Raw genomic sequence first — 25,125 nt, 5'->3', positions numbered from 1 at the left:
GAAAGGCCTTCTCACCTCCACCCTGAAGATCTCGTCCTGGATTACAATGTACACATTGCAAGATGGTCAGCATTCCGCCTGCAGCTAACCTGACCACTTATTCCACAAGATCGCAGGCAGCCTCCACTGCATTCCTAACACAAGTTCCTATTCAGGACATCTGCAGGGCAGCAACCTGGTCCTTTGGTGCACACATTCTCAAAGCCCTATGCCACCACTCAGTAGACCAGAGACGATGCTGACTTTGGCCATGCAGTCAGCTCGTTCTTGAACTCCAAGCCCACCTCCTGTGCAGCTGCTTGAGTCACCTAAATTGGAATGGACATGTGCAAGCATTAACCTTTCTGTAACTGTTGTTCTTTGAGATATGTTGCACGTCAATTCCAAAACCCATGCTCCTTCCACTATTATCAGAGTCAGCTGTTAAGAAGAAACTGAGAGGGCACAGGGTCGGCAGGGCCCTTTATCTGGGTTCTATGAGTGTGCGGCACCAGAGGATGTTGGAGCTGACCCAAAGGATACCACTAAGGGAAAAACCTCCAGCAACTGTGCTCAGGGTGCACACATACCTACACTGGAATGGATATGTACAACGCCTCTGGAAGAGTTACAGAAAGGTTAGTAACCTTGAGGTTTTTTTGTTATATTAGCAGGGCGACAGTAACAGCCTCCCGCAGGACTCTATTCTCTCGGAGAGACAAGGATTGCTGGTGCCAAAGGCCCAATCTGAGTCTTGGAGGCTATGGGTTTGGGCCTGTGGAACTGTGTGGGTCCTTGGGGCCCAGCACATTAAAGGAGTCAATCCCAGGAGACTGATTACAGGCTGGGGCATAGACCAGACCTTGTGACTCTGACAAATACTCATTGTATTAACACCGTAAGAAAACTGTTCATGAAATTCTTTAACAGTAAGGAAGTAATCACTTCTTAAAATGCCAGCCTTCTATCTTCATTTTTCTTAAGCAGTGATGTTTTTCTGTTTTTTTGGTTTTTTTTTGACGGGGGTTGGCAAATGTAATACTCATTGTATTAGGTTAAATTCCTGTGCAACTCTAACTCACAAGAGTCCTACCACTGATTCCAGACATGTTAGTATTGTATGCTGGGCCAGCTTCTAATGATCGAATTTTACTCAGTGTGATGCATTTAAGTTTTATTGAACAATTCCAAAGTGTTTACATTTCCTCTGCTCCTTATGTAGACTTTGTACGCATGCAACAGGTATTTGTGTGGGGGATTAAATTTCTTTTACTGTGTGCATAAATGAAATGGCCATTAACTGCAAAACATTTCACAGTCAGAATCTTGCAGTGTGCTAGGGACAGAGAATTACCAGTCCCAAGAGCCAGCATTCACTTTTTTGGAATCCATTGTGTAACATAAGGGCCAACTCATATTATTTCAATTCAAAAAGTGAGTTATAGCATTAAAATGATTGCTTGGTGTATGTTATCTTGTTGGCAGGCAAGTGAGATGTAGGGATGCCAGACTCACATTTTGGAAAAGTGCTCCCTTCTCTGTCACACAAAGCTACTGACAATTATATACCTGTGGCACCTTAGAGACTAACCAATTTATTTGAGCATAAGCTTTCGTGAGCTACAGCTCACTTCATCGGATGCATACTGTGGAAAATACAGAAGATGTTTTTATATACACACAAAGCATGAAAAAATGGGTGTTAATCACTACAAAAGGTTTTCTCTCCCCCCACCCCACTCTCCTGCTGGTAATAGCTTATGTAAAGTGATCACTCTCCTTACATTGTAGTGATTAACACCCATTTTTTCATGATCACTTTACATAAGCTATTACCAGCAGGAGAGTGGGGTGGGGGGAGAGAAAACCTTTTGTAGTGATTAACACCCATTTTTTCATGCTTTGTGTGTATATAAAAAGATCTTCTACACTTTCCACAGTATGCATCCGATGAAGTGAGCTGTAGCTCACGAAAGCTTATGCTCAAATAAATTGGTTAGTCTCTAAGGTGCCACAAGTACTCCTTTTCTTTTTGCGAATACAGACTAACACGGCTGTTACTCTGAAACCTGACAATTCTATGTCACACAATGCTACTAACTAACCTTTTTTTAAACAATTGCCTGGGTGAAAGTGCCAGTTGGCTTAAAAGGCTCTCGGAGAATGTATTTATCTCCCAATGAAGAACACAAGACTTGACTTCATGCAGCTTCTTAAATCAGAAGACCAATGCCACTTATCTGTTTCCTTTTGCGCTTTTCCAGCTCAACTTGGGCCACTTAGGGACAAAATTTGAGTGTTTGGGAAGTGGAGAGCAGCTCTAAAATTCCTTAACAGTTTGAAATCCATCAGGAGTCCTTTCATACTTTACCTTCTCCCCCTCTCAGATATTCTCTGCTGTTCCTCCAGGCTTCCAGCCTGATGCCACATTTATTTTATAGATTCGTTTTGTTTTGTCAAATGTAGATTTCTGTAGATCTGCGCACATTAAAATGAATGAAATCCGTACAACCTAAAAAGTGGACCAAAGCTCAAAACAAGAACCCCTCTCTAGAACGTCCCATCTGCCTCCCACCCAATCAAGCTCTTCTCATCCCCAGAAAAAGATTACCTGAGTTACCTGAAGACTACCTTTAGGGGGTGGGAGGGTATGTCTACACTGCAGTAAAACACCAGCAGCTGGCCTGGGTCAGATGGCTTGGGCTGTGGGGCTGTAAAATTGCAGCATAGACATTTGGGATCAGGCTGGACAGGGCTCTGAGATCCCATAGGGGGAAAGATCCCAGAGCCTTGGCTCCAGCCTGATCGTTAACATCTATGCTGCAATTTTACAGAACCATAGCCCAAGCCCTGTGAGCCTGAGCCAGCTGACCCAAGCCAGCCCTGAGTGTTTTGTTGCAGTGTAGATGTACCCTTCATGTTGAGTACCATCCTCAGATTTTGGACACTGGCAAACCAAAGTGAGGAAGCTAGTTCCAGCATTGAGGACTCCTCCCTGCAAACCCACTGGGCTGGACTCCGCTCTTTAAAATGCCAGTATAAATGTGGAGCAACTCTGGATTTTGCACTGGAGTAAAACTGGTGTAAATAAAATGGGAATCAGGGCCCTATCTCTGGCCCTTTTCCATTTACAATGAGGGACAGAGGGAAAGATACTGCCTCAGTTGATCTCAGTCCATTTATGACTTTCTTGGTCAAAATCAGCACTTTTAAAATTGTACCTAGAACTCAATTGAAATCAAATGCATACCACTGAACACAGGTGTAATATGCCCCTATAAGAATTCCATTAATTGTTCCTATGTCTGGAGGTAATGCAAGTAAGAGAATCCTTTTAATTTCTCAGACTGAACTTTCGTTCACTGGGTGTGTTCTGCTGTACTGTATAGTGCTTTCAGCTGATGGCTTTATAATATTCTTAAGTAGCTGGCGAAGTGTTTATTCATAAGAACACGCTGGATATTTGGTGCAGACTTCTTGCAATTGGATAAGCAGGAGAGGTTTAGTGTACACTGAAGGCTGTATCTTTCTAGACACAGTATCTGAGGGTGGTTTTAGCTAAAGGACTTTTTGGCTTTATGGCCCAGTGGTGCTCAAGTTGGCTTGGGGAATGTCTAATTAAAAATAATCTTTTCCATAACTTTTGTATTTTTCAACCATGTGAATTGAAGCATAGTGTTTTATCTTGTGATCCATTGTATGGTGATGCATTTACGTGCTGCTGCTAATAATCTGAGTAAATAGCTCTGGGATTATCTCCAGAATGTAATCTTAGTTTAAAAACACTTTTAATATTGACCATTTTCTGTAACTGTCTGTGACCAAAATGTTTGGATCTGTGAGTGATCCACTGATTATTGTAGTAACTAAAGGATGGCTGCTGCTAAAAAGCATAGGTTCCCAAAGGCTAGGGGGAAGAGCATTAGCATTTATATGAATTCCCTACTATGGGTCAGATCTTCAGCTGAGCACATTTGAAAAGCCAGGTTTAAGTGGCAAGCAGTTGAGTCTTTCCTGTTACTTTTCCTTGCAGACACAGAACAATTTTTTAAAATATGAAACCTGACCCCTGGAATTTCAATATGCCCCATCTTTATAAAAATTGATTGATTCCCTCATGGTAATGTGGTCCATGCACATGGTGTCATTGGGCAGCCTGCTTTCTCCAGAGCAAGCAAATAATTAAGGTCTATCCTGAAGTGGCAATAGGGGGCCTCATTTCTTATCTACAAGATACCTGGGGGGATAAGGAACTGTTCAGTAACCACATGCTGTGTTTCTTTCTCTGCATAATGCCAGAAATAGCATTTACTATTTTGGTATGGTAGTGTTTAAACCTAATGTGACATAAACATTAAGGAATAGAGCAAGTACCCAAGGGGATTTTATCAGGTACTGTGCAAGCCAATAAAGTACATAAAAGGTCTAGGATCTGAATTTTCACTCCAACCACCTTAACATCACCACTGGATTGTCCCTTTGAGTTAATCAGAGTGATGCTGGTCACATGTCATGGAAAAATGAGAGCTGAGTAGTTCTGTCTGCATAACCTAGTTTAGCATGAATTTAAGCCACACAGTATATCACATCTGATTTGGTGTGCTCAGTGTGTTGGTAATACTATTGTCAACTGCTATTAATTCCTTTAAAGTAAGCATTTATGTAACTCGTGCATTTATGTGTAATGTATGTCACTAAATCAGTACAGTGTTCTAATGTATAATAATCTGGCACAAATCTATACCCTCTAATATAGATGTACAATCACATTTGTCTATTTCACACTTCTGTTAGGTGACACTTTATTGTGGGCTCCTTAACACACTAACAATTTTCTTCAATTATTTAGTAAACCGAAAACATCAACAGAAATTTTACATTCTCGATGCATATTTAGAAAGGCTGAATCAGGATGTATATTTTCTAACTTTAAATATGTATTATAAATAAATAGTTCTACTGAGGTTAGTGGAACTACTCATGCTCAAAATGAGATATATGCCTAAGTAGCTTATTCAGGTCTAGCTGAATAGTTAAGATGTGTGCATGCCTTACTAAGTAACTATGATTTTATTATTTTAATCTTGTCCTAAACCGTCTCTTCCCCATTTATCACTTCTTTTTTACATGTATTTACTGTGTAAGCTCTTTCAGGCAGGGACATCTCTAAAGGCTTGAAAAATACCGAGCACACTTTAGGGTGCTAAAAGATCATTTTAAAAATAATTTTCTGAACTTTCATTTTGCTTTAAAATGTCTCACTTGGTTTTTCTTCAGATAACTGTTCATTCCCATGTAGTGAATTCAAAGAAAACAAGAATGACTGTTGAATGAACTAAGGAAATTGCATTGATCGGAAGTTCAGTGCATTGTTGCTTTACAAGTGACTGAGATGTTACCATCTAACACTTCATATGAAATGAGCTTGATCTTACTCCGCTTCCCGGTGGACAATTGTCCATATCACAATATTGGTCATAAAACCTAGCACTAATTGGAACCTTTGGTAGCTTTAGCAAAGAGGCCAAAGACTGAATGGGTATGTAGCTGGGGTTTCTGATCTCCAGTGGTTAGTGGTGAGTTCTACAGGCTGGAGTTGAGGCGCATTATGAAGATGGTGCAGGAAAGTTTACACTCTGATGTCTCTACCTTTTAAAGACACCATAATAAAGGCTCAACTTAAATTTATACTCCCAAATTAAAAAACATAGCCATGGTGGCAGTTTTTTAGCTCTTTTACTAAACAACAAAGTAAAAAACTGTGAGAGGCAAAAAGGCATCCTTTAAAAAGTGGAAGTTAAATCCTAGTGAGGAAAATAGAAAGAAGCATAAACTCTGGCAAGTGAAGTATAAAAATATAATTAGGAAGGCCAAAAAAGAATTTGAAGAACAGCTACTAAAGACTCAAAAAGTAATAGTAAAATTTAAGTATATCAGAAGCAAGAAACCTGGTAGACAACCAGTGGGGCCTCTGGACAATTGAGAAGCTAAAGGAGCACTCAAGGCTGAGGATGTGAGGGAGATTCCCAAACCTGAGCCATTCTTTTTAGGTGGCAAATCTGAGGAACTGTCCCAGATGGATGTGTCATTAGAGGAGGTTTTGGAACAAACTGATAAACTAAACAGTGATAAGTCACCAGGACCAGATGGTATTCGCCCAAGAGTTCTGAAGGAACTCAAATGTGAAATTGCAGAACTACTAACTGTGGTAAGTAACCTGTCCTTTTAGATCAGCTTCTGTACCGGATGACTGGAGGATATCTAATGTGCTGCCAATTTTTTTAAGAGGCTCTTGAGGCAATTCCAGTAAATACAGGCTGGTAAGCCTAACTTCAGTACCAAGCAAATTGGTTGAAACTAGAGTAAAGAACAGCATTATCAGATACATAGATGAACACAATTTGTTGGAGAACAGTCAACATGGTTTTTGTAAAGGAAAATGTTGCCTCACCAATCTACTAGAATTTTTGATGGAGTTAAGCATGTGGACAAGGTAGATCCAGTGGCTATAGTATACTTAAATTTTCAGAAAGCCTTTGACAAGGACCTTCACCAAAGGCTCTTAAGCAAAGTAAGCTGTCATGGGATAAGAGGAAAGATTCTCTCTTGGATCGGTAACAGGTTAAGATAGGAAACAAAGGGTAGGAATAAATGGTCAGTTTTCACAGTGGAGAAAGGTAAATAGTGGTATCCCTCAGGGGTCTGTACTGGGACCAGTCCTATTCAACATATTCATAAATGATCTAGAAAAAGGGGTAAACAGTGAGGTGGCAATTTGCAGACGATACAAAACGGAAAAGGACCTAGGGGTGACAGTGGACGAGAAGCTGGATATGAGTCAGCAGTGTGCCCTTGTTGCCAAGAAGGCCAATGGTATTTTGGGATGTATAAGTAGGGGCATAGCGAGCAGATCGAGGGACGTGATCGTTCCCCTCTATTTGACATTGGTGAGGCCTCATCTGGAGTACTGTGTCCAGTTTTGGGCCCCACACTACAAGAAGGATGTGGATAAATTGGAGAGAGTCCAGCGAAGGGCAACAAAAATGATTAGGGGACTGGAACACATGACTTATGAGGAGAGGCTGAGGGAACTGGGATTGTTTAGTCTGCAGAAGAGAAGAATGAGGGGGGATTTGATATCTACTTTCAACTACCTAAGAGGTGGTTCCAGAGAGGATGGTTCTAGACTATTCTCAGTGGTAGAAGAGGACAGGACAAGGAGTAATGGTCTCAAGTTGCAGTGGGGGAGGTTTAGGTTGGATATTAGGAAAAACTTTTTCACTAGGAGGGTGGTGAAACACTGGAATGCGTGACCTAGGGAGGTGGTAGAATCTCCTTCCTTAGAAGTTTTTAAGGTCAGGCTTGACAAAGCCCTGGCTGGGATGATTTAATTGGGGATTGGTCCTGCTTTGAGCAGGGGTTTGGACTAGATGACCTCCTGAGGTCCCTTCCAACCCTGATGTTCTATGATTCTATGAAAACTACTCAAGATAGTTAAGTCCCAAGCAGACTGCAAAGAGCTACAAAGGAATCTCACGAAACTGGGTGACTGGGCAACAAAATGGCAGATGAAATTCAGTGTTGATAAATGCAAAGTAGTGCACACTGGAAAACATAATTCCAAGTATACATATAAAATGATGGGGTCTAAATTAACTGTTACCACTCAAAAAAGAGATCTTAGAGTCATTGTGGATAGTTCTCTGAAAACATACTCAATGTGGAGCAGCAGTCAAAAAAGTGAACGGAATGTTGGGAATCATTAAGAAAGCGATAAGACAGAAAATATCATATTGCCTCCATAGAAATCCATGGTACGCCCACATCTTGAATACTGTGTGCCGATATGGTTGCCCCATCTCAAAAAAGATATATTGGAATTGGGAAAGGTTCAGAAGTGGGCAACAAAAATGGGGGCGCGGGGAGGGATAGCTCAGTGGTTTGAGCTTTGGCCTGCTAAACCCAGGGTTATGAGTTCAATCCTTGAGGGGGGCCATTTAGGGATACGGGGCAAAAATTGGGGATTGGTCCTGCTTTGAGCAGGGGGTTGGACTAGATGACCTCCTGAGGTCCCTTCCAACCCTGATATTCTATGATTAGGGGTATAGAACGGCTTCCGTATGAGGAGAGATTAATAAGACTGGGACTTTTCAGCTTGGAAAAGAGACAACTAGGGAGGATATGGTAGAGCAGTGATTCTCAAACTAGGGCCGCTGCTTGTTCAGGGAAAGCCCCTGGCGCGCCGGGCCAGTTTGTTTATCTGCCACGTCTGCAGGTTCGGCTGATCGTGGCTCCCACTGGCTGCGGTTTGCCACTCCAGGCCAATGGGGGCTGCGGGAAGCGGTGCAGGCTGAGGGATGTGCTAGCAATCTGTAGATAAACAGAGGATGTTAAGCCAGGTCTACTCTAGGAAAGTTTTTTGCTGGTATAGCTATACTGGCAACCTCTCCTAGTACAAATGAAGCGCAAAAGTGCTGCTACCTGCATAGTTTATAGTTCCTCACTTAAGCTATATCGGCAAAAGTACTTTTTTGCCAGTATAACTTCATCTACACCAGGGCTCAGCCAGTATAACATGTTGCCAAAAAATCACGCTGTAGCCAACATTGCTACACTGGCAAGTTTCTTGTGCAGGCCTGGCCTTGGTTTTCTTATAATAAAAGATGGTCTAAAGTCTTGATTAGAGTATGTTTGAGGTATTTCTAAAACCAAAAGTGTTTATTTTTAAAGGGCTTTATATCACTGTGGTTTTTTGTTTGTTTGGTTGTGGTGTTTACCCATCCACACTGTGGGCTTTTGATAGTAGTAATGAGACACAGAGCGCTAACTAGAATGGAGCTGAAAGTTCTGAGTAGAAAGAAGCAAATAGTGTTTTGAAAAATATTAAGTCTTGGTTGTGGTGCTCTTTGCTGCTAGGCAGGAGAGCTGAGTTTCAATTACCATTCATGCACTCAGTCCCCATGCTGGCATTGGTAAGAATGTAGAATGCTGACAAGAGACTTGTATTGGCTTTAGTGACTTGCTGGCTGGTTAAAATGTAGTATGATTGGACTCGCATCCCAATCTTTACTTGCAAGTAATGTTGTTGTCCCTTGTGGCAGGAGTTAAGAGGGACATGGAAGGGAATCTCCAAGAATGCAGTACATAGGGGTGGTGGTAGAAGGAAAAGCTTGAGCATTAATCAGGCTTTCCAGGTTCTTTTTGCTTTGCTTAATTAGTGGAAATGGCACCAGTTTTTCATTTTAATTAAAAGTGCCTTTTGATATTCATTGGTGATCGGGGTGCTGGAACAATTTTTATAGTGGTGGTGCTGAGAGCTATTGAACCAAACTGTAAACCCTGTATATAATGGAATCCACTTCAAGCCAGGGGGTGCAGCAGTACCCCTAGTTCCAGCTGTGTTGGTGATGATAGAAATGTAGGATTTTTGACTTGACCTACATTCTTAAAGCTGCATTTCTGTTTGTGTGTTTACCAAATGTGAAAGCTATAAAATCACCAAGGATATACAGCCATTTCATAACTCCTATGGCTTACTGGCTTTGTTCCCTGTCACTGGTTCTAGATCTAGGGAATTTTTTGCAGAGAACTATGAATGTGGGAAGAAGAAACCTACAGGATGATTTACTGTACTTTTAGTGGTTTAATTTTGTAGGTACAGCAAGCAGTTATATTTGTAGCACATGCAATGTTTCCAAATGGAGACTCAGCCAGCCAGGCAGAAGGACGGTCATGCATATGGGACCCAAATTGCTCCCCCCATATTTCCCCAATTGCATTAGATAAGATGTAGAAACACTGTTCTGTAAACAAATGAAAAACTCTAGTCCTGTCCAGACCTGGCACAGCCTGCAAAGGGAAATTAGATCTCTCTAGCCAATTGAATTGAACTGGAATCCTAATGTGAACACATTTTAAGAGAGAGAAATAATGCTGTAATGTTGTCTTCATCTGCTCTTCCCTGTGCTGTAGCTTTGTCAGTGCATGTTTTAAGCTATTTTGGTGACCTCAGTAAAGCAGCCTCTGTTCTTTGCTGTTGGTGAAGAAATAAAAATGTTTTTACAAGTTAGAGGTGGCTGAATGTTTTACTGCTTTCTGGTTTGACGGATCAGATAGGAATGTCTGGCAGCCAAAACCTCCTACAGATTATTTTTATATTGTCTATCACTATATAGCAGCTTTTGCATCTGCATTATCTCATGTACTTCTAAGGCACCTGTGAGCTGTTTAGCAGCATTTATTTGTTTTTAAAAAAAGGCTCAGACAAATGTTACAATGCTAACTATGAATCTGTTGTCTTTCCCTTGTTATTTCAAGTCCATTACCAATTTAACAATGGGGGTATTCTTCAATCAAGTGTGGGGACATAAAGTAACTGGGCATAGCCTTGGATTGGTAATTGAAAAGTCTTCCACCTTTGTTTCCAGTTCAAATCCAGTGTGGATCAGTAGTGAAAGTTCCCATCTGTCAGTTCAGTGGCCTGCAAGGGGTCGGTGGTCTCAGCTGAGTTCCTCAGAGATAGATGCCTACATTACAAAACTCACCACCATGACTTGAGTAGGCTTCCCTGCAGCACAGTAGGTTGTTTTGTTCTGTGGTTGAGCTCCTGCCAAATTAGTTATACTTGAACTTCTTTGGATTTTTTTTTTAAACCTCACTTATACAATAAGTGCAACTCCATAAACTAAGGTAATTTTTTCCTAAGCATCAAATCCATCTGAAAGGTCACAAATGGACTCTATTTTAATCAGTGCATGAATTTTACTTTCAGAGAGGGGAGGGGAAATTGCTAACCCTGTCAGAAAATATAAATCTGGTCAGAGTCTGTCTTTATGATAGCTGAGAAAGCTGTGAGGTTTTTATTAAATCTTGTCACTGAGATCTAATCACTTATAAATATCTCATGATTTCCACTTGATCAAACCCTTGATTTTAAAAGGGTGAATTTAAGTGTTTGTTTTTTTAAGTTTTGAAGCCAAAAATATCATGAGGCATCTGCCCAATTACTCATTACTCTTTTCCAACTCCCAGCCTTGAGTTTCCATAGACCTAATTAAGAGACTGTCCTCCCACACAGTTCAATGCACACTTTTGCTTATGTGGGTTTCAGAGAACAGCCAGAGAAACTCATTTAAATGGTTTGATTTTGGTTAACATATCTGGGAACCATTGTGGTTCAACCTCTCATAATGGTGGGTGCCCAATTAAGCTTTTAATCCACTTGTATATAAATTAATAATATTACTTGTTAAAAATACACAGTATTTAAAGTCAAAGATAATTTTCCTTGCTACTTTAAATATGTGAAAATATGCAGGGAGGCTTTAACTATCTGTGGATATGCAGAGTGGTTTAAGGGGCAAAAAAGCCTGGGGGGATAGGGAACTGTTTCTAAATTGTGGGGTGGAAGAGAAGGGAAGGAAGAGGTACTTAACATGGCCATGAACATAACTGCTAATTCTATTAGCAATGCTAGTTATTCAGTAGTCTCTCACCGTATATTGGCACCATTTCCCCTTTTGCACCCTCCCCAACAAAATTTTTTTTAAAAGGAAAACCATCAAATGGTTTTAGTACATACTGAAATTGAAAGAAATTTGGAAACTTAAAAATGAAGATTAAAATGTTCATTCAAGCATAGTCTCAGATGAAGCTAGAGGACACAAAATAGTGGATTAGGGTCTCATAAGGAAATCCAGTCCGAGTAGCAGAGAGGAGAAGGACAGCAATTATAGCTCTGGGTACTGGGAAGGTGTTAAATTTAGACCTTTATAATACTTTACAGGCTGGGGCTCAATTCTGATATACAGTTACATAATAATGTACATTTAAATTCAGCCCCTTTCCAGTAAGGGTCAGATCTACTTTCTATTTAAAAACAAGCAAAAAAACCCCACTCCTCAAAAGCTGCACCATTTTAAATGAGGAGAAGTAAGAGGAAATATTTGCATTACGGGGGATCAAATATTGCATGCACATTAAAATAGAAAAATACCGGGGTAAAATAAGGTGGGCGTGTGAGCGAGTGCGCGCTGTTTTCATGTTTGGATTTTATCACGACCAGCCGGGCATTGTATGCGACCATTGTGAGGCTTCCATGCGAATTCTGGAAGTTTTGAGACCACAAATATCTGCGTATTACTGGGGAGAGATGACGGTGGATTATGATCTTTCACAAACGCTTGTTTTGCTCCCTCATAAATGCAGGTCGAAACGCTAAAGTGCCTCCCCTGGTCACATGAAGCAGGCTCGAAGGACGTGTTGCAGCTCTGCGTCGTGAAAATGGCTTTTTGCCATGCCACCCTTCTCCACCAATCATCGGAGAAGAATCGGGCTTTTCGCGGGGGGAAAGTTAAAGCTACGGTGGAAAAGACCGGAGGGAACGGGGGGGGGCGGGGGGTCATCCCACCTCGCCCCCTTCCTCCCCCCAGTCACGGCGGCTCCCTGCAGTGTGTTCTCCAGGGCTGTGTGCAGCCGCCTGGTAGAAGGTCCATTTAATATGTAAAGCCCCGCCGCTGCAGGCGGCTCGGGCGTGCTCCAGCGTTTCCGCCTCACCGTGACTCCGCAAGCCCTGGGGTCTGCCCCGCGTGCAGCCCGCCGGCTCCCGGGCCGGCTCCCTGGCTGGAGCCGACCTGCAAGGGGCCGGTGGGTGGGGACGCGCCGGCCCTGAGGAGGTTGCGGGGCCGCCCCCCGCCCGGGCCGGGCGCTTTGTGTGCACAGCTGCACGGCGCGCAGGGGACCGAAAGGAAACGGTTAGAGGAAGGGCTGGCTTTGGAGGCGGCGAGGCTGTTGTCAGGGGGGGGGGGGGGGGCGCTGGCGCGCTGCGAGCCAGATGTAGGCCGCCCCCATCCCCGCCTCCCTTGCGCCTCTTGGGCGGCACTGGCGCGGCCACGCCGGAGCCCTGGTGCGAACCGAGGAGATCTGATGAGTTAGCTGGTTGCTATGGTGAGGGGGGCCGTGTCACGTGACCAGGGTGCTGCTCCGGGCGGTTTGACGTCAGCAGGGAGGGAGGTGGACAGGGGAGCGCGAGCGCGAGCAGCCAGCCGCTGTGGCAAAGCAGCAGAGCAGCCCCGGCGCAGCCTCTCCGCCGACCTTCCGCGCGCGAGCCAGGCAGCCAGCCGTGTGGGGGTGGGAGCGCGCGCCAATGCCGGGACCTACCCAAACGCTGTCCCCAAATGGCGAGAACAACAACGACATCCTGCAGGATAACGGCACCATCATCCCCTTCAGGAAGCACACGGTGCGCGGGGAGCGTTCCTACAGGTAACCCGCGCTGGCTTGCGGGGATCGCCCGGGTGCGGGTGCCTGCGTGATTGGGGTGGGGGCTACTGCGGGCACTGCAGCAAAGGGACAGGCAGGGGGATTGCATAACAAAACGCCGTGCTCTCCGCGGCGTGTTAAAAATAAGCTGGGACCTATTAGCCGGGGTCCTGCCTCGCCTGCATGGAAGCCTGGCTGTTGGAAATAGCGTTTGTATTGTCCAGCTGGAAAACATTTTGTGAGTAGATTTGCTGCCTGTAGGGGCTCTCCCCCGCCCGCCCCACAGACCCCTCCTTCCTTGCGTGTTGATAAAAAATGCAAGCGAGAGAGATCTGTGGGGTCGCCCACAGGGAGCTGGGCTGCAGCGCCGAATTTCTGGCTGTGCCGGGGTCGCTGGGCATCTGCGCGTGAAAGCTAAGGCGAAGGGATGGAGTCAAAACGGCTTGTGCCTGCCTGCCCTGGTGCGTGCAGGAAAAATGGAATCCTCTAGATTAAACTGCAGTCGATGATGATGTTAAAGCGCCAGATTGATGGAGCTTTGTAAGAATTCTGCTCCCTGATTGGTGGAAGGCTTGACAGCAGAGGTCACGGTGTCACACATTCACTAACATTTCCTCCTCGAAACCGAGGGTTTATTAGCGACCAGGTGGACTGCAGCCGTTTCTAGAAGACACTGCGTATCACCGTGCCTTTTCTTTGATTCTGGTGTGTGGCAGGGAACACAGCCCTTCTTTCCAATTGGGAGGCAGTTGCGTTACATTTTTGACTGTATGGTTTGAGGATGGTGTGTTCTTTGTCGCAGTTGTAAGCATTTTTGATTAATGTTTTGGCATGTATTGTTGGCACCGTTTTACATTAACATATCTGACAATATGGTCCAGTAGATAAGCTAATTAAAATTGTTTGCCTTTTTGATAAGGATAACAATGTAGCCTTGAATACAACTAGTTTTATGTGCTCTGAGCTGTAGACTTGAACCGTGATAATATGATCAGTCGTATCTCTTCTAAAGTTAAGATGCAGTTATTTTAAATGCTGCCTTGATGACAGCAAGCTGTGCCTTTTCTGAGCACACACATCTTTCAAAGCTCATATTCTCAAACCAGCAACAGGAAATGATACTGTCCTTAAAACGTTAGCTAAATATTTAGATAATGTATACTATCTGATTGTACATAGAACTGGATCAAAATAAACCTGAGTGTTTTGCTAAGTTAGCCAAAGAAAATCAGAGTATTTTACTTTATTTTTTATTAGGAATAACTGGGCCCTAATAACTCAGTTATGACAATATTAACCTTGTAAGTAAATCTTGGCTGAATCCATACAGTTCCCCCAAAAGCTCATGGCTTAGCACTCAAATTAATGTGGTGAGGTGACATACTTGTGGAATCCAAGTGCTTACTCTACCATGAATGCCACACACAAATTTAGCCTGCACTTTATTAGAATCTTGTTGCTTCCCAGAAGCCTTCAGGTCTCTACAGGCATTTCCTTTATGTTGATAGAGTTCATTGGGCTTAGTTTTAAAGCAGCATTATTAAACTTCCAATAGGTTTTTCACCTTTTGTAAAGAATCATTCCTACTGGCAGGAAGACTGAAGCTCTCATTTTGTAGATTTAAATTCCTGCCATGTAGCATAGTTTTGTTTGAGAGGAAAGCTGGACTTTTACCACATGGCTAAATGGAAGCATTCTGCTGCGTCTTTGCAGTTGTGCTGTATTCTGGTAACAAAATCTTTTGATAGAAGTAAGTTTAATGTTAGGCACTCCAGTTTGACTTACAAAAGATAGCACTGTCTTCAGTGTTTGCTGAAACCCCTTGGTCAATAAGATCTTCCCATTGCACTGTTGCACCAGAGAGGAATCACTGTTTACATTTACTACTTCTGCACCTACCAACAAAATAATCAGTTTCTGGCCTGACAATAATGCATGTTGGAATGATATTCACATCAACAAGACTATGCCCAAAAATAGAATTTTTGAAAAATTGCTGTAGTAAGACTACTGGAAACATTACGGTGGAAATTAATGTATCAATTGAATAATACTTTACATGAAAATTGCTTAAATTTAGCCTTTTACCCAGAGACTATCCAGGCCTCAAGATGTTTTAAATCCTCTGTATCAATTCACCCACCTGTGAGAATGGAATGTAGCACATTACCTGTCAACACTATCACTATACATCATTTTAGGATAGTTAAATGAATAATGCAAGCTTGAATGGCAACTTTATTTTGTGAATAAGCACTGGACTGGGATTCAGGAGATCTGGAATCTGTTCTTGGCTCTGCTAACAACTTGCCTTGTGACGTGGGACAAGTCACCTGTCTGTGTGCCAGTTTTCCTATCTATCAAATAGGGGTAATGATACTTTCATAAAGTGTTCTGAGATCTACAGATGAAAACTGCTATATAAGTCAACACTACTTAACTGAAACTTACTGGAAATATTTAGTTAAATAGCTAAATTGGGATTTTATCATGACACGAGATCACATTCTTAATTTTGCTGAAGCTGCCATGAAATCCTTAAAGACTCAGTTGGTTTAGGGCTCTGAAGTACCCTGAGTTCTAATAGGATGAAAGTCCTTATACAGAAGTAAATTACGTTTCGTCTGAAAGGCAGCATCACACCCACTAAGATCGTGCTGGACTATTAGTTCAATTGAATTTGAGATGGGGGAAATGCGCCTTGTATAAACTTCTGTCCAATTTCTTGTGTAGCATTTTGCATTTTCCTTGTAGCTTTCATATTCAAATACCGACCAGAACAAACATCTCATAAAATCACACTCCAAGCTGGCGTGACTCTGGTGGTTAGTTGGTTCCATCTATATTTAGAAATATGCATTAATTGTACTCTTAAAAAAATCCTAAAACATGAAGTAGAAGTCAATTGTTGGGCAAATCTTATGTAAAAAAACCAACCAAACAAAAAACATTCTGCTCGCAATCTAGTTTGGCCAAGTTAGACTGTGCCTACTATGTTTGCATGAAAAGCAAATACTGTATCTCTCTCCTACAATGTTCGACACCATCTCAAGTTATCCTCCATAATATACCTTAGATGCTTTTATGTAAACACATCTTATTTTAAACAAAGGAAATGGTTGTTGGTCATAATAAACAAAAGTATATTTGTTAATCTAGTGAAAAATTAGTGCTTTTATAATATTTAATATTGTTAGGCATTATTTAACTCTTGTACAGTGCTTTTCATGTGTAAATCTCAATGTACTTTTCAAAGGAAGGGAGTATTCTCTCCATTTTGCAGATGCAGAAACTGAGACAAAGTGACTTGGCTGAGGTCGTCCAGCATTCCAGGAGCAGAGCAAATAATAGAACCCGGGTCTCCTGAGTCCCAATATAGTGCTTTATCCACTAACCCATGTAATAGTATTCAACATCCTTGTGAGGTAGATATCCCCATTTTACAGATATGGGAACACGTATACAGAGTGTTAAGTGGCTTGCAGTAGGTTACCTAGAGAGTCAATAGCAGAGCTACTATTTGAACGCTGAAGCAGTTCCTGGCTTCCAACTCTGTGCTCAATCCATAAGATCATGTTGCATCTTACAGTAAATAATTGGAAATATTAAATTTATATTAGTTTATTAAAATGATATTTCTGGGGTGGAAAGGAAGGACAAGAGGATGTTCGTTTGATACATCTCATTAAGGAGGCTTGGCTGTAAATTTGGTTTGGCACTAAGGTGTAATAAATTTTGATGGCCAAGAATGGATCTTGGCTCCCACCAGAGAAAAGCCCCATATTTGCTTATAATTATAATTCTCTGCCCTAGGTAAATATAAGTAAATCAGTAAAGCAGCAAATCAGGAATGACAGAGCTGGGTGGGGACATTTTTAAACAGGCACCTGGCCACAGCGCCCTGTGCCACAATCTAGGCAATTCAATCAGTTCACTAGCCACACACAAATATTTAAAGTATTCGTCAAGTTTCATATTACAAATCTGAGGTAAAATTTTTAATTCACTGAAATAGTGGAGTCTTACACCCTCTTTCTTTGGATACCACTCCTAATTTTGTTTTATCCACATGCAGTTGGGAAATCAGATTTACTAATTGGCCTTTTGTCCACTAGCCATATCACTTACTTCACTACCCTAAGCTTTTAAGAATGAGTGTTTAAACTTTTTAGGACTCTTTCAGGCTTTTTGCTTGTACATACAGCTTGAGTACAGATTATATATTTTCTGACACAATATCTTTGTTTAGTTATAAATATTTGCCTACTGTAAGTGTCCTCTTCTCTCTTCTTAAGGAGAAACTGGTATTTACACTGCTGATGTATAGCTTTTCTGTGCATAATAACGAATGTGGAACAGAAGTGAAGGTGTCCTCATCCACTGATTACAAAAACTCTAATGTTTGACAGGATATGTCCAGAGTTTCAGTTGGTATAGGGATTTTCAGATGGCAATTTCTTTGGCCTATAGAAGATAAAGTTAAATTAACAGTAGAATGTTAACTGTTTTAGGACCCAGAAGTCTAGAATCGTCCTTCACATCTTTTGTTTCCCTTGTATTAAGTCCTGGACAAATTTTCTACTTGAGAATTTTGGACCATGAATCATTCATCCTTAAGAAAACCTGCATTATATGTCTCGAGGGTTTCTCTGTATTGTTAAACTAGTTTCATCCACTGATATTTTACTCTTTGAGTTAATCTATTCCCTCAGTATGTCTAGAGCAGTGGAATTTACTTTTGGGTACAAAATAACTGTTCTTTACTTAAGTATTTAAGAAGGATTTATTGCATTACCTTAGTTTGGTTAGACAGAACACAAACTCCTGCCTGCCGCACTCCAGCAAATAGTTCAATTGACTTTAAATAAGACTATTCACATGGATGAAATGAGTAGAATAGGGCTCAGTCTTGTTGCAAGGAATTATGGGAGAAGATACTAAATAGACAAGTACTCTCATTTTATGGGGTTGGATAAGTAAGGCTCACAGACTGCAGTTCAGTCCCACATCCTTCAGTCTCTGAAAATTTCAAATGCTACCCATGACAAGTGCTATTATAAATTAGATATAAAGGTTAGACTTTCAAAAGTGCTCAGTGTTGATCTGTTTGCTCCCATTGCAGTTGATGGGAGTCTTAGCTTTGACTTCAGTGGGAACAGATTTAGATCAGTGCTGAGTGCTTTTGAAAATCATATCCTATATATTTGGCTCCATTCCAAACGGTATGGACTCTGTTTGATAACCCCTCTTGCCTGTCAAAGCATCTGAACTAAAATACTACCACCATGGTAAGGTAATACCCATGATGATGTCCTGTGTGTATTAAATGGTGACTTAAAGGATGCAGTTAGTCACCAGTGTAACTTGTATGAGTGATGCAAGAATCTTTCCTTACCTCTTGCCTACTACTTCTTAGGTTGGACAATAGATGTTCTTTCTCTTCTTCTCATACAGGTTGGATTCCTGTCTCATCCCAGTTCCCCTTCACAGAGCCTATTGGGTTTTTTTTAATTTTTAAAAAGCCTATTTTCTGCTTCTTAAAAACTGGAGTGAGCAGATTCTGATTCTGGGATAAATTGGAGACACTGTTTCAATTAGGGTGACCAGATGTCCCGATTTTATAGGGACAGTCCTGATTTTGAGGTCTTTTTCTTATTATAGGCTCCTATTACCCCCTACCCCCGTCCCGATTTTTCACATTTGCTGTCTGGTCACCTTAGTTTCAATGGATATAGCCCATTTGAGAGATCCTGCTTTCAAAATGGGCTAGAGTGGCACACCGTGGAGCTCTACTTAAAGAGAACTTGTTTTGGCAAAACAAATGTTCTGAGTGTACTCAAACACTACAGCTGAGCTGTAGGGCAAGGGGCTGATCTCATTTGCGCAATAGCATTGCACTGACATTTCAAAATGTAAATATTCCTCAGCCTGAAATTGTTGAGGATCCTATTCTGATTATAACTTAGATTCTTGTTGAAGAGAACCTCTTTATGACTTGCAAGACAATCTAGCATTAGACTGGAAGGAAGTGAAACTAAAACTTTTTCCAACATACCATCCTCTTCTCAGCCTTCAGGCCGGTTCTCTCTGACTGAAGTGCTTTGGGTAGAATTGAAATATATGCTGCGTTTGTGGGTCTATGAAGCATCCTGTGGCTAGGTGAGCTTTATTTTAAAGGTACAGCTTGTTGAGCTGCTTATTAATACGGTCACCACCCCAGTGTTGTGTGGGTGCTCGCAAAAAGAGAGTAGACTTAAGATATTAGAAAATTTAACCTGATGTATCCTTTAGGAATAACCTTTTTGGCTTCACCCCAGCCTTGTCCTCTTGTGGGAAGACCTTGTTGCTAGGTACTTTCCTGCTGGTGAGGTTAGTGTTTCCTGCTGCCACTGCAGCTGACAGTGAAAAATGTCTTAACAGAATTTATATGGAGAGCAGGTTGGGTAGTTTGGGGGACATCGGTGTGGGGAATTGCATGGTTTTTGCCCACAAGAAGAAAGGTATTAAGTAAATTGATAGGAGCAAGGTAGAAACCTTAACTGTCCTTTGCTATGTGAGTGGAGTGAGTGAGGTCTCTCTGCCTTGTCACATTTGGACTAGACTATAAGAATAGAACCTTCTGTGCAGGCCTAGGTTCTGTGAAGCGTAATGGACCCATTGAGGCACTGGGGATTGGTAGATATCAGCCTGGCCATTGCTAAAGCTCCATTTCCCCCCCCCCTCCCCCGGAGCCACCAAACCCAGGCATCAGCTAAATCTGGGGAACAACAAATGAGAAAACAGGGATGGAAGTGAAGGTCAGAGGGATAAAGTCAGGGATTCAGAGGAGGACACTGAGCAGAGAACCCCAGACAGTGTCCACTGTTCCTCGGAGGTGTCCAGGGAGGCAATGGACGCTTCCCAGAGGAACTCTGCCTGGATATGTGACTTAAGGAGGGACCGAAAGTAGGTCCCACAGTCATAGAGCACCCACCATCCAGCTTCTTCCTCCTGGTATGATGGATGGCCATCTTGGCCAGTGCCAGGAGCAGGCTGATGAGGAGGTCTTATGACTTTGTGAGGTCGCAGACAGAGTGTGCTTGGGTCAGGAGGTGTGGGGGAAAAGGGCAGCCAGTACCTCAGGAGGAGATTCTGGAGGAACGGGAAGACAGGCTGCAGTATGGTGCACCCTATATAAGTGCACACCATGGTCTCCCTCTCGCTGGAGAAAGAGCAGGTGTTGGGGAAGGTTGGGAACCATGCCAGGTACATGCCCGTGCTCATGGTAAGATGTGAGGCAGTGAATGAAGTTAGATCAGGCAGTAACCTTTCCCATGTATACAATGGGTTGGAGGATAGAGAATGAAAACTAACATAGTGTAGTGCTATATTTGTAGCACTTATTCACTCCAAAATGCAAGTGAATTTTTGAAATGTGTAACAATTGTTGGAGAAAAATTCCTGAACTCATCCTCCCACTCTAAGGAAGGCATAGCTCAGGCTTGGTAAGGAAGCAGATTAGCATGTGTCAGCTTTTTACTCCCTGCAGACTTTCCAACCAGCCCTCTTGGCAGTTTCATATTAGAAAATGAGTGGTTTTATCACATATTGTCAATCCCATTAACTGGTGATCTTGTTAATACTAAAATGAATACAGCGTAATTCAAAATGAGGATCTACTATTTGCATGCAATGTTCTGGTTGTGAAGCTCTTTATTACTGAAGTGTTGCTGAAGAGTAAGTTTTGTGGACTAACACTTAGTGCACACCAAATCACAGGGAAGGCTAGGACCATCTGGTAAAATCATATATGTATTTTAAAGCTCTGGCTTGACCAATTTCATTTCATTTTCCTTTCATGATAGCTGTAAACAAACTAACTGAATCATAATTCAGTTAAATCTGTTTCTCTGTCACGCTGTCCAAAAAGGATTGGCTCATCAAGAGGAAATGTAAACATTAATCAGTGAAGGGAGGCTTAAGGATGTAGCTTTCATAGGAAAACCTACAACTGTGCCAAACTGAGCTGCTGGGGGAGGAATGTCCCATGCAGGCTGTGGGCCAGATCTGGCTCCTATTTATGCTAGTTTTACACCAGTTAACTCATTTGAAATCAGTGGGGCAATTCTCACCTACTGCCTTGTCAGAAAAGAATCACATGTTATGAATCTGGGACACATGTGAATAGTAAAGGAAGGGAAAGATTATTATAATGATCATGTGTAAATGAGGGCGTTTTAAGAGTGCTGTAGAATAATATTTTAAAAATCAGTGGAATTGACCAAGAAACTATTTCTCAAATGAAAAAATGTTAGCCAATGTTTTTGTCTGCATAACCAGGCTCCTGCATTAATAGTACTGCAGTGTGCAGCTGAAGAAAGGAATAGCCCATCATTTTGCTTCACGGAGATGCGGAAAATCAGTTAAGAATGTGTATGTGCTCTTGTTGTGTGTGTTTTTTTTTTTTTATATTGTGGTGTGGGCAGGTACTGTGAGTGTAATTTCAGCTGCTCTTTAGATACTCATTTTTCAGTATTGCATTTCTTGGCAAAGCTCTAGGACATGGTCAGTCCAAAGGGCTGTGGACAAGTGACATTTCAGAGAAGATATATTATTAGAAGTATGTAAAATGAGCATTCCTCATACAGCAGGGCTTTTTTTCATACAGTGCAAGTCTGCAACCTAAAAAGCTGCATTTAGTCAGAGATGCACTTGAATGCAAATTATTGTTTGTCACTCTGGAATGCAGAGTGTGGATTCTCAGAAGGGCTGTTAGTACAGTACTGTGTTCTAAAAAATAAAAATATGCCTCAGGTAGATTTATACATTATTATGAAGAGGAAAACCTTTTAAGGTTAATCCCTGTGGAACTAGTGCGATAGCTGCCTGATTGAGATGCATTAAAACAATATATATCCCATTAAAATATTTGTTACAGTATTCAGTAGCTTATAAAGGGTAGCTTATCATTAAAACCATTATAGAAATCCTGAGTAATGGCTTGCTGTGTGGAGGTGGAGTATACATCTCCAGTGAGAGAGAAGCCTCTTGGGGAGTTTCATTTACAGAAAGAATATAATTTATGAGAGTTGGAAACATGGAGGCTGTGAAATTAAAATATTTTAAATAAAAGGGATGTGTCGTACTGAAACTACAGCATTAGCTCAGAAATAACAGAACTCTGTTGGAATCTTGTTGAACACAGAGAGGGTTATGAGATTAACTCACTTAATTGTACTAAATTTGAATGATTTGTGTTGGGCCCCGTTGTAACACTTTTTTGCCCAGTTGTCAATATTAAAAATTGTGAATGTCTTACAAAATATTACACAAGGTGCATGCAGATTCTGAATCAGAATCTGAAAACAGGCTATTCTCAGTTGCCATATTTCTTCATCCCAAAAATCAAAATGGCGCAGCTGTTAGACATCTTTGTGCATTACAGCCTGGCACGACTCTGTCTAGCATGGATCTTTAAATAAAGGCCCAAAGACTCCTTTGAAAGTAATGTAGCTTCTTTCTGTGCCCTTTCTGTGGTCTCTAGGTCACATGCCATGGATTAGTATCAATTTTAGCTAATATTCCTTTATGTAGGACAGGGTCTGTCTTTCCGATCCCACTTCCACCATTTCCTGCCAAAGAATACAATGTTAGAATATGATAGAAATTAAATGGATTCAGAACAAGGCATATAAGGGCTAGTCTACACTACAAAGGACTTGCTGGTATAGCTATAGTCTGTTAGGGATGGTAAGAAAAAAATGACATTAGAAATAACTTTTTGTAAATGTGCCACAAGGTTGTTTTTTTGACAGCTTGTGCTGTGCTAGACTGGTGTTTTTGTTCCTGAAATGTGTTGTTACCTAATTTCATCCAGCAGGATGGTAGTGTGCAAATTATAGGGAAACATTTCTTTTACAATATCACTATACAGAAATGACCACAAGTTCATAGGGCAATGGAAAGGGGAGGAGAGTATAGGGTTTCTGCATAATAATTAAGTAGTGGGTTTTCATGGTAATGGATGATCTGATGACATCAGACTTTATGATGATTTTCTTTAATCGTAATTAGTCACGAGAATAAAAAGGTCATGATTAATTGCAGTTTTAATCTCACTGTTAATAATAAAATGCCAATATAAATTTATTCTAAATATTTTGGGATGTTTTTCTACATTTTAAAATATATCGATTGCAATTATAACATGATACCAAGTGTACAGTGCTCACTTTATATTATTGTTTTTGATTACAAATATTTGCACTGTAAAAAGGTAAAAGAAATTGTATTTTTCAATTCACCTCTTACAAATACTGTTGTGCAATCTCTTTATCGTGAAAGTGCAACTTACAAATGCAGAATTACTTTGTTTTCGTTTTGATTGCAGCTATATAAAACTTTAGAGCCTACAAGTTGAAATATGAAGGGGCATATGAATGTTTAGTATATCTCGCATGTAAATACCTTGCATTGCCGGCTACAAAAGTGCCATGTGAATGCCTGTTCTCACTTTAAGGTGACATTGTGAATAATAAGAGGGTTTCATTATCTCCCGTAAATGAAAATTTAACTTGTTTGTCTTAGCGATTGGCTGAACAAGAAGTAGGACTGAGTGGATTTGTATGAGGTGAATTGAAAAATACTATTTCTTTTGTTTATCTTTTTAAATTCTTACCCTTAAGGAAATTCAATAAAGATCACAGCCACATCTGTTAAATCTAAGTGTCATGTGACCCATGTCATCTTCTTGAACATTGGTTAATGTTGGGGGCGGGGGGAAAGCCTACAGAGTGAACCTGTTTTGTCACTTGATCCGGTAAGCAGATTGACAGTCCAAGGGTTTAATAAATACATATTTACAGTGTGCAACTTAATTTACATATCAGAGTGTGCCTATAGGTTACTGCATGTTGAGGTGTTTGTTGAATGATGCATTTGTCTTCAACTAAATTGCTTGCTTGTTGTTTACAGTGTTTATGGTGGGGATTGAACTCACTAGTGTCACCATGTGTCTGATGGGAGTGTACTTTAGGACTTGACCTTAAAATATTCCATTAAAGGAGGACAAATTCTATTAAACAGTACATCCACCTTTCTCTTAGCTTAAGGTGAACTAGGACACAACTTTGCTAGCCCTTCAAGATAAAAGGGGTGTGTCTGAACGGCCACTGGTAATTCTGTTCTTGGGTATTCAGGCAACTAGCACGATCTAAAAGAGGGATCGTCTGACAAACTACAGCTGGTTCTTTTTAGTTTGTGTGTTCTCTTACACGGTCTAATAATTTTTAAACTGCAGGAGCTCCACCAGAGACCAATGTGGTTGGGGAAGTGAGATTTGGGGGAAAATATCGTAGTATATTGATCAGTGGTGAGCAACCTGCGGCCCGCGTGGCTTCCCGCAGCTCCCATTGGCCGGGAATGGCGAACTGCGGCCCCTGGGAGCTGCAGGTGGGCCGAGCCTGCGGATGGTCAACGTAAACAAACTGTCTTGCAGCTCGCCAGTGGCTTGCTTGCTAACTTGACGGGCTGCAGGTTGCCCACCACTGATATTGATAGTTTCAACCAGGGTGTATTGGTTAAATCAAGGCAATATAAATCATTATTTAAATCATCAAGTGAAAAGTCTTGATTTAAATAACTGATTTTAATCAACTTTCCCATTTCTACTTCAGTTTTCTAAAGAAAGTTGCATTCTCATTGGTTGGTTCAACCATTAAAACATGTTGATTTACAACTAAATAGAGACTTTTTATACTAGATTTGGTACATCTTTTTGATATCTAGGATGGTACACTATAATTATATACATTTATTTAAGCAATTTATATAGCTTAGTGTTTTCAGATTCTTAAATTATACATTTTTAGTATGTTAGAAAATGATGAACAACATTGCTTGTTTACT

General features: G+C 41.3%; 1 protein-coding gene across 2 annotated transcripts in view; it reads left to right on the top strand.

Annotated features, from left to right (window-relative positions):
- MAPRE2 (microtubule associated protein RP/EB family member 2) overlaps positions 1–25,125 on the top strand; it is a 155,492-nt gene that overhangs the window by 51,442 nt on the left and 78,925 nt on the right. Inside the window, exon 1 of one of the 2 annotated variants that reach the window (XM_074944414.1) lies at positions 12,971–13,242. The exons of the other annotated variant lie outside the window; for it this stretch is intronic. Within the exon in view, the coding sequence (XP_074800515.1) occupies positions 13,124–13,242 (119 nt within the window). The 5' untranslated portion in view covers positions 12,971–13,123. Of the gene's footprint in view, positions 1–12,970; positions 13,243–25,125 lie in introns of those variants that run through there. 2 annotated transcript variants of the gene reach the window in all.

This window comes from Natator depressus, chromosome 2 (genome assembly GCF_965152275.1).
Source record: "Natator depressus isolate rNatDep1 chromosome 2, rNatDep2.hap1, whole genome shotgun sequence".
In the NCBI taxonomy this organism is placed as follows: Eukaryota; Metazoa; Chordata; order Testudines; family Cheloniidae; genus Natator; species Natator depressus.
Note: the sequence above shows the minus strand (reverse complement) of the source record. Positions and strands in the feature narration are given on the sequence as shown.